Source organism: Chelonia mydas, chromosome 27 (genome assembly GCF_015237465.2).
Source record: "Chelonia mydas isolate rCheMyd1 chromosome 27, rCheMyd1.pri.v2, whole genome shotgun sequence".
In the NCBI taxonomy this organism is placed as follows: domain Eukaryota; kingdom Metazoa; phylum Chordata; order Testudines; family Cheloniidae; genus Chelonia; species Chelonia mydas.
Window position 1 is genome coordinate 12,011,289 of NC_057860.1, and position 9,793 is coordinate 12,021,081.

The 9,793-nt window shown below is 59.9% G+C and overlaps 1 protein-coding gene across 3 annotated transcripts in view; it reads right to left on the minus strand.

Annotated features, from left to right (window-relative positions):
* The window catches only part of CACNB1 (calcium voltage-gated channel auxiliary subunit beta 1), a 30,092-nt gene extending 23,532 nt beyond the window's left edge, over positions 1–6,560 (minus strand). For 2 of the 3 annotated variants that reach the window (XM_043536860.1, XM_037887142.2), the window contains exons 1-2: positions 6,370–6,558; positions 1,963–2,049 (exon numbers count right to left, since the gene is read on the minus strand). In XM_043536860.1, coding sequence (XP_043392795.1) covers positions 1,963–2,049; positions 6,370–6,456 — 174 coding nt within the window. In that variant the 5' untranslated portion in view covers positions 6,457–6,558. Of the gene's footprint in view, positions 1–1,962; positions 2,050–6,369 lie in introns of all 3 variants that reach the window. The other variant, XM_037887144.2, reaches the window with a different exon arrangement.
* Between the last annotated feature and the right edge of the window lie 3,233 nt (positions 6,561–9,793).

Genomic DNA, 9,793 nt, shown 5'->3' on the forward strand with positions numbered 1-9,793 from the left:
CACTGGGGCCTTGTCCCGTCCCCTGGGGGTGATGACCTCGCCCCGCCTGAGATCGAGCCCCATCCAGCCCAGCCAGTGCCTTCTCTCCGAGTCTCCCCCACTGACTGGCTCCCCATAGGGCAGAACCGGGGAAAGGAGGGGGGCTGCCAGGCGATCACCCCGTTAGCTCCAGGGGCTGGAGCGTTCGATGCTGGGTCCTTGGGGGCCTGCCCAGACGCAGCCGTTGGGTTCTGGTTCTAGACAGACAGGCGCCGGCTGGGCCGACCACCCCACTCTCCCCCCAGCGGCCTGGCCCCGGGATGCTGCCCCCCGCAAAACCATCCATCTCGCGGGGACTCAGCTGTTTCATTAGTTAATGTCTATTCCAGCCCCCCCCCGCCTCCCCCACAGGGGGTTGCTATGGAGACCACGCTGCTTCCGGCTCGGAGGAGATGTTTCTGGGCTGTTTGATGGGGGGGGACGGGGACGCAGAGTGATGGTGGCTGGAATGGGTGGGGGGAGTGACAGCAAAGGGAGTGGGGGAAGACAACGCTGCAGGATCTACCCAGCTGTCAACTCCAGCCCCACCCACACTGCTGGATCGATAGCCAGCTCCCCTCCCTGCGCTGGCTCTGTGTATCTTATGGATGGGGAGAAAACCAGAGCTGGTCCAGTCCTGGCCTCTGCCGGGGGGTGGGGGTGGCACTGTGGGGAGCCTTTGCCAGGTGTGGGAGGCATTGTGGGGAACAGGGCCAGAGCGCTGGCTGGGGGAGCTCCCGGCGACTCCAGCCCTGGTCTCCCCAGCAGGGGGCGCTGCAGGGATCAGGGCAAGAGCTGTGCTATATAGCGGAAAGGGGGCACATTAACCCCTTCCCTCCACTGACCCTGCCAGCTACATCCAGCCCCCCACCCCACTCCTCCCCCAGCCAAGCACGCCCTGCCGCCACACCCCCCCCCGATGTGTGCGGGCAGCATCCCTGGCAGTGAAGGGGTTATGGCCACGCTGTGTGGGCATGGGCACGGACACAGCTCACATCAGCCCCAGGATGAAAAGAGACCCCAGGGCTCTGATCCCAGCCCTCCTGTGACTTTTCCCCCGCTCGGGGGGGGGAGGGGCAGCTTTGACCTGGGGCTCCCCCTAGATGCCCAGGTTCCTCTCCTACAGGCCTAGAGTCAGCGTACCAAAGGGGAAGGGAACCGTGCAATTCTTGCGTCCCCAACTCCATCACCCTCCAGCACTCACCCCCACCCCAATCAGCCACTGATTCCCCCAGGCAGTCACCCCCCCCTGCCGTGGCCCAATCACAATGCAAGTGGGAACTCGCCTCACGCTGGGCCCCAGTCCTGAGCTCATCCCACCCCCTCTACGGAGACTCGGTACAAACCGGTCTTACTAAGATGCCATTTCTGCCCTTAAAGAAACACAGCAGATTAAACTGAACTGTAGATTCGGGCGGGAGGGTGGATTCTCCACTGGGCTACAGAGGTAGGCACTGGTTTGGTCTCCACACCGCTAAGGGTGACGCACAGACTCCGTTCTCTCCCATGGGCACTTGACGTTAGTTCTTTCTTGTTCCTTTCCTCACTCTGTAGCTGCTTTAGACTGAAAGGGGCCGGCCACGGCACTTGGCAGATGGAAACAGAACAGCACAAGAGCTGGGAACACGATGCTGTGGCTCTGGGCAGGGATCGAACCCAGGATCCTCAGCACTGAACCCTCAAGACCCTGTTGCTCAAGCTAAAGGAGTAACTGAGAGCAAGGAGGAGACTGTTACAGCAACTGGGGCTAGCCACTAGGGGGCGATGGGACCACCTGCCCTACGCTGCTGTATTACATCTAGTTCCAACACTCCCAGCTGCCGAATCAATGGTGCAAAGCAAGTTAAATCCCACATCTCATGGCGAGGGACCCCTGGGCCTCCGTCCCCCCTCCTGAACACGGGATGCCGAGGCCATGGGAGCTCCCCACCCCGCTGTCCTTACCTGTCTGACGAAGCTGTTGGAAGTCGTGTCCGAGGAGGTGCTGCCATCAGAGCGTTTAAACCTGCTCTTCCGCTTGCTGTATTTCCCCTGGGGAAGGGAGGGACAGCCTGGTTAACGAGCATGCAGGTTAACGAGCCAGCTTACAGAGGGGCGGGAGCAGACAACTGCATGGCATACCAGAAACCTGTGGAACTCCCTGCTGCAGGACATTGCTAAAGTTAATGGAGGAGTTACCCTGAAATCTGCTTTGCCACGCCTTCCATCGGAGGATCTCAAAGTACTTTACAAGCACAAATTAATTAAACTTCATTCCTCTCCTGCGAGTATCATTACCCCCACTGTACCGCTGGGGGGAAACCGAGGCACAAAAAGGGAAAATGCTTTACTCATGGCCACGCAGCAAGTCAATGGGAAAGCGGAGAGCAGAACACAGGAGTCCCACTCTAATTGAGCCTATAAACAGTCCTATGACCACACTAGACATCCGTATGGCTGAGAATAGAGCGAGCTGCTTGAATACAGATGACAAGCCTAATGCTTCAGGGCATCAGGTCATCAGCTCGTGAGGCCAGGAAGGAATCTCTCCCCTCACGGTAGCATATCACACCACAAGGAGGCTGCCTTCCCCTGTGGCCAGCGGCTGGGGACAGGGGGGACAGATGGACCCCAGGCTGAACATCCCGCTGGTCTGATGGTCTATTCCACTGTGAAAATCCCTCGGATCGCAGACCCTTAGGACATGTCCCCATCTAAACACCCACCTGGGCCTGGCCTGGCCGTGGGATCCCCTTCCCTATGGGGCTGCTGAGTCCCCCACAAAGGAGCCAGTGACCCCCACAGGTTCCTGGCACTCACACGGCGCACTGGGAGTGCAGGAGGCAGGGCTGGAGGGAGGGGTCGCCCTCCAGGGAAGCAGCTGGCTCCGAACGCCGCACGGTCACCTGATGCAGGTGCCAATCAATAGGCAGCTCCAGGGCTTTAATAGCCTCGCTGGGTTCCCAACCAATCTGGCGTCACAGCCAGGCTCTAATCACCGGGGGGGAGCTAATTGCAACGCCGGCCATGTCAGCTCACCCCGATGGAAACAGGGAGGCGCGCGCCAGTCAAGGGCGAACGGCACTGGATCGGGGTGGGCCTTTATTGCAGCCGCTGCCGGGGCCCCCCATATTGCTCTGGGGAGGAATCAAGAGCTGTGGGGGGGGACCCCACCCCCCTACCCCACAGACAGCAGCATGTTTATAGGGTAACCATCGATCACATGGCATACTCGGGGGGGGGGGAGTTAAATGCTCAGCTAGCTGAAGGGGAAACCAAGGAACAGACGAGGGAAGTGGCTTGCCCGTCAGAGGCCCCTGTGGGGAAGACAGCCTGGGAGCAGCTTTACTGCCCCGTGTTGACGGGCGGGGTGAGGCATCTGCCCACCTGTCCCCATGGGTGCTGCAGGGCTGGGGCCGAGCTCTGGACAGATGTACAGGGGGTGGAGGCCTGAGCTGTGTTCTCCAGTGAGATCCGGAGAGCTCCCCCTGTGCCCAGGTAATGGCAGGGCTCAGTCTGCATGCGGAGGTGTGGGGTGTTTAACACATCACACCCACTGGGCCTAGCAAAGGCAACTGATTCAGCATGGAGCAGCTCTCGGGCCATCCTCAGGGGCTTCGGATTGAATTAGCCGGTTGGTCGTCAGGGAGAGGGGGAGAGAGAGAGGATGTGGGGCTGATTGGATTTGCAGCCAGTCTGTGCCCCCTCAACTCTCTCCCTGCCCCACAACCAGGGAGGGGGCAGTGTGGGCTTCAGAGATCACCCTGCTGCTGCCCAGAGCCATCCCCTCTGTGCCAGGGGCGGGGTGGGATCCACAGGGGCAGAGGCTGATCCCAGGGAAGGGGTTCCAGTCCCAGGCTCATGGACCCTCCAGGGGAGGCCCCCAGCTGCCAAAGAGATGAAGGGGGTGGGGCTGCGATCCACACACACACCCCTACCCCGTGCAAGGAGCTGTACACACTCCCCTACCTCTCTGCAACGAGCTGTACACACACACCCCTACCTCCATGCAACAAGCTGTACAAACACACACCACCTCTGTGCAATGAGAGCTGTGTACACCCACACACACCCTTATCTCCATGCAACGAGCTGTGTACACACACACGCACACAGAGCTGAACACACACAACCTACTATACACATGCCCACCCCCACACAATTAGAGCTTACTACAGACTCGATTTACTACACACACACACACTCCAAACACCTCCCTAGTGACACATGCACTCACCTCCACTCCTCCCCGTAGTGCGCAGGCTCTGGTGCTCTCCTTCCTCCCACCCACGCAGGCCCCAGCAGCCATGCAAACGCACACACAACACACCTGCTGCTACTGAGTCATCCCATGACCTAGCGGCTCCTCTTCCAACAGAGCCTGGCAAAGGCTCCAAATACCCGGCTGGTGGCAAAGACTTAGACAGAAGGAGCTAGCAGCTGGGAGCTTCCCTACAGCCAGCGCTCCTGCACCATCCTCTACAGCGCCTCCTGCTGGGAGAGCCTGGGGTTGGAGTAGCCAAGATTTCCACCCCACCCGCAGCCAGTGCTCCCTACAGAAGGTCAATTGCTGCTGGACCCTTCTGCTGCTGTCCTTGAGGGCCCAGTCCTGCTTCCCTCCACCCCGATGCGGGCAGGGTCATCACAGCCCGGGGGCGTCAGTCCTTTTCCATCCGGTTCCTCCCAAAGCTCCCAGCGAGCGCGAGGCCTTTCTGCACAGGGCAAGTGGTCAGGACATGTTGGGGCAGGTCTCGGAATGAGCCAGGCGCATCCCAGAGGGACAGCTGGGCCCAGTTGCTGCCCAACCCACAGACACGTGGTCTCTGAGCAGGGCAGGAGTTGGTATTTTTAGGATTCTTCCCCACCCCCATCTTTCCAATCAGGGCCCATCCCTCCGTCACATTCACTGTGCCTCCATGGGCGGCTGGGATCCCCCATCCAGAGGGCTGGTGCAGGGCATAATTTGTAACGAAAGAGGTACCGACGCTGCAAGCTCAGAGGTGCAGGGGCTACAACCTGCCAAGCCTAGAGGGGTCCGGGCTCAGCCCTGGCACAAATTAAGCACTGGGTTGGTGGCTCTCCAGGTGGGGAAGGGTTAATCATGGCCATTTACAGAGCCAGATCCTAAGCTGGTGGAGGCTGGTTCGGTGTTTCCCAGTCCTGTGTTGAGGGCCTGGCACTGCCAGGGTGTCTGGGTGCTACCAGGAGCCTCTCCCCACTTGCCACTCCAAATCGCCTGGTGCTGGGGGACAAAGGGGATGTGTGTGGACGACACCCAGCAACGTGAATGGGAGGATGCGCTGAGCTGGGTCAGACCAGTGGGTCCACCTTGCCACTGCTATCCTGCCCCCCTCCCCACCCCGCTCACTTGCTCTGACCAACAGGTCCAACCTGCCACTGGGATCCCCACCTGAGTACATCAGAGCAATGGCCCATCTGTGCTGGCATCCCTGGCTCCTGCTACATTGGCTCACGGCCTGTTTCCAGCAGAGGCAAAGTCCCCTGGTACCAACTGGCAAGGGGATGGGGCGGGAAAGGGGCGTGGTGACTCCGGAGAGGGTTTCCCAAATTATCCTGTATGTTCCAAAGTTTCCCGGAGCGACACCTGCCCTTCGCTAGCTGCCATTCGTGGCAGCAGCCCAGGGCACCCTACGCAGCGGGACCGATCCAGCCCCACAAACCCCTCGGGATCATTCCCCACATTTCCAGCTGGGGAGACTAAGGTGACACAGCAAACGAACAGCAGGGCGGGGACTAGAACCCAGGTGCCCGGACGCCCCGTCCCCTGCCTGCTCTAACTAGGAGACCGCACTCTTCCAGCTCCGGGGGAGGCACCCCTAGACCCCCCCAATCTCCTCTCGGCTAGCTTTGGCACCCATTGCAAAGTTTGGGGGTCGCCTCCCTTGTGATCTCTGGGCATGCGGGGGACACCTGCAGGATGTAAGGCATAGGGTGGGGGGACCCCGCTTGGCCTGGCTGGGGCAAGAAGAGCCCGGTGGGGCCAACAGGGCTTTTGTGCTAAGGCTGAAAGCCGAGGGCAGCTGGGAAAGGCTGATCCCCGAGGAGGGGAGGGCGGAAAGCAGCAGCCAGGCTGAGATTCCTGCCCCCGGGGGGGCGGGGGGGGAGTGAACCTTCCTCCAGTCCCCCCACATCGGTTCGAATCCCCCCCCCGCAAGACTCACCCCGACCCTGGGAAAAGCAGAGACCAGTGAGTCATTGGCCGGCTCCAGCCGCGCTCCGGTTCCGATCGGGTCCAGTCCCACCCGCACCCCCCGCTATTTCTGGCTACAAAGCTCCCCCCGCCCAGGCTGCGGGAGACGCCCCCCCAGCGGCGGTGGCAGGGGGGGTGTTATCCCCCTCCCGCGGTCCCACCTGGAGGCCGGGGTTGTCGAACACGTCCATCTGGATCTCCTGGGTCGAGCTGCGGGGAGTCCGGGCCATGCCGCCCTCCCGAACCATCGGGCTCCCGGCGTCTCGGCCTGGCTCGCACCGGACTCGTGTCCCAAGCCAGCCCCGGCGGAGGAGGAGCCCGGGGCGGGGGCGCGTGTGGGGGCGGCCGCCGGCCGGCCCCTCCCGGCGGCCACACAATGCGCAGGCGGGGAGGGCGGAAAGGGGGGGGGGCGCGGCGAGGTTCGGGGGCTCGCCGGCCCCCGGGGGGGGAGGGGTGTGGTCCAAGCGCCCCCCTCCCCCAGCAGAGGGGCTGAGCGATGGGAGGGGCTGGAGAAGGGAGGAGGGGGCGCCCAGGCGGCTGGAAGGAGAGACACCCCCCCCCCCGATCCAACCAGCCCCTATACAGCCAGTAGACTCCCCCCCCCCACCCCGATTCCCATCTCCCCCTACTGAGGGGCCTGGCTGCCCAGCAGTACCGGGGGGGGGGGTCAGATGCCAGGGAAGGTCACCCCTGGAGTGGGGACTCCCAGGGGGTGAAGGACTGGCTGGGGGGTGGCCTTATGCCTCCCTGCCCCCACACAAAGCCCCCTGAGTCCAGGGCGATGGCTGGGCGGGGGGCTCCAGTGATCAGTCCCCTCCCTGTTGCCCAGGTGGCTCTAGCTTGCTCTGCGGGGTTGAGGACACCACTGCCCTACGACTCCCCCAGGTCCTGCTCAGATATGGCCATGGTATTTTACTGCCCTGCTGGGCAGCTATTCCAGACCCAAAAAGGGCTGGGATTCCTTGTCCCTGCCCCTGGTAGGCAGTGTGCCTAGGGGGGGCTCTTGGCATATCAGTTCCAACCCACACCCCAGCTGGAGAGCATGTGGTAACCTGGTGTGGCTTGAGAGAGATCTCTGGGCACCAAGGCGGAGATCCCCCACTGGGCCGGATTGCCTTGCTTCCCGCCAGGTCACAGGGTCAATGCAGGCATGGGTGCCATGCTGCCGGGATGTGCGTGCAGCCGGGGAGCTTGGTTGGGAATAGGTCACAGCCTCCCAGAGCCCCTGCCTCACCAGCCTGCTGGAAAACGACCAGCTGTTTGCTTAGCTGGCCCTATTGTGCAGCGATGGCTGGCCTGGGTCTCCAATGCTCTTCTCCTGGACTGTTCTTCAGTGCAAGATTCCCCGTGGCTCTTAACCCTCTCACCTCGCTCCCACTTCACTCTGCACCCTCCTTTCACCCCAACCCCTTTCCCCCACCAGATCCTTCCTGAGAACCCACCTGCCCCAGGGCTCATTGGGGGCTCCCCACAGGCCCTGATGATCCTCAGAGCCAACCGCATGCCATGCAGTCTCTACATCCCAGCACAGAGGGAGCACCATGGCAGGGGCAAAGCAGCAAATGGGGCTGCATCAATGTCCCTGGGACGATAGGGGAGAAAATCCACATGGCTGGTGGGATTTGTGGCTAATTAGGAATGAAGCATGGGGACCTGGGTCTGCGCTTCCCCATTCCCTCCCTTGTCTCACTCCTAATTGGGCTGCGGCTTTGCCTGAGCATTGGGATGCACCAACACCAGACTGGAGAGCGACAGCAGCCTCAGGACCCCCAAGGGACGTAGGTCTGGGCTGGGCTGGCTACCCAGACAATATGTACAGCTCTGGAAACCAAAGTGCAGCAAATAAACCCTTGTGTCCAGCTCGATGAAATGGGCCCACTGGGCAGCCCCAGAGCCTGAATCCTCCCCTTGGCCACATGGTCCGTCTGTGGCTCTCAACCCGCCCTATAAGGTGTGGTGGCTGAATGGTGAGCGAGTCTCCCTAGATCTCACACTGAAAAGCTGCATCCAGTCCACCTAGCTTCAAAACGAGGGCCTGATCCATCAAGGCAGGGCCAGCAAAGGTGGTGAGATGGGCTGTTCCCTTGGGTACCATTGGCTGTGAAACTGACGTGGCTTGGTCACGTCAGCTCAGTGAGCCCCTGGCTCGGGGAACTTTGACTTGACTCCCTATGAAGGATCTACTCAATGCTTGTCTTCTCTGCTGAGCATGCCAACACTGAGACTGACCAGTGCCCGTGTGTCCAATTAGAATTGAGCTGAGATCCATGGCACTCATCTCACCTCAGCAATTAGGCAGTAATCGGCTTCAACCACAACTGCCCAAGACTGGATTTGAGCAGACTGCTGAAGGTCCCTGTGTCCTGTCCCATTCAGCTTGCTTTTGACTGGAGGTGGCTATGGAGTCTTGTCTCCTTGCTTCTGGAGAGTGAGGGGGTGGATCTGAAGGGACAGCTCAACCCACATCCCCTCTGCCAGGGTGGAGGTTGTGAGTCCAGTCCCAAGCCGCAGGGAGGCCCTAGAAGTTTAAAAATGAACCTCTCTGCAGGGAGCTGTGGATTCACTCCAGGGAGCTGGCTCCTTCCTGGCCTCTGCAGCTGGGAGACAAACTGTCCAAGAACACGGGACACCCGATGCAAGAGAGATTTTCCATGATTAGAACCCATCTATCACTGACGGGCTGAGGTGTGACAGCAGTGCCCAAGCACCGAATCATATTTAATCTCCACTTTGCAGGCTGGAAAAATGAGGCACAGAGAGAAATGACTTGCCCAAGGTCACACAGCTAATTGGTAGCAGAACCGGGAATAGAACCCGGGCATCCAGTCAGGCTCTAGCCACACTAGACCACGCTGCCTTCCCCCAGCTTTGGAGGGCGGGGATCCAGCTTGGATGACTGTGACAATCCGGGTCCAGACACCCCAAGGGGCAAAAAGGGGGTCTGAACCCCAAAGAATATGCAATTGAATCACCTGGTTCTGTACAACGTGATGGTGGATGAATACATCATGGAAGGTCTTTCATGAAAGCTTGTGATGTTCTGACCTTGCGGAGCATCAGGAGAGCTGCATGCAGGGTATGACTGTAGGTACGTGTCATGGCATGTGTATACGTGTAGAACCTTGTAACTGTGGTGCGTCTACAGCGTCACCTCGCAACAGGTGGTGAAGGGGTCAGGCAGAGAGGGGAGGGGCACCAAGCCAGTTGCTTACAGGAAACCAACTTCAAGTACCCCTTCATTGTCCAACCAGGAAAAGACAATGGTGGACCATTAGAGTTAATGGAAAGACATGGAGACAACTGGGAATTCCCCCCACTCTGAATACCCAAGAGTCACCATGCCAGGAATGAAAAGAAAAAAAAAAAAAGCCTTTTAAAACCAGGTTTGTGTCTGAGGTTTTTTCCCAGAAATTGAAGGGCTGCCTTTAAGTGCAAAGCTGTCCCTGAACCGCTGGGTCTTTCTATGATGGCCAGGGCATGCTGGGAAACCATTCCGAGGCAACAGGTACTTTATAGTAGAAAAGGGGTTTTGTCTAATATAGAAGGGTAAAGTCTGAAGTTGCCTCTTTTTGTTCTGTGTGACTG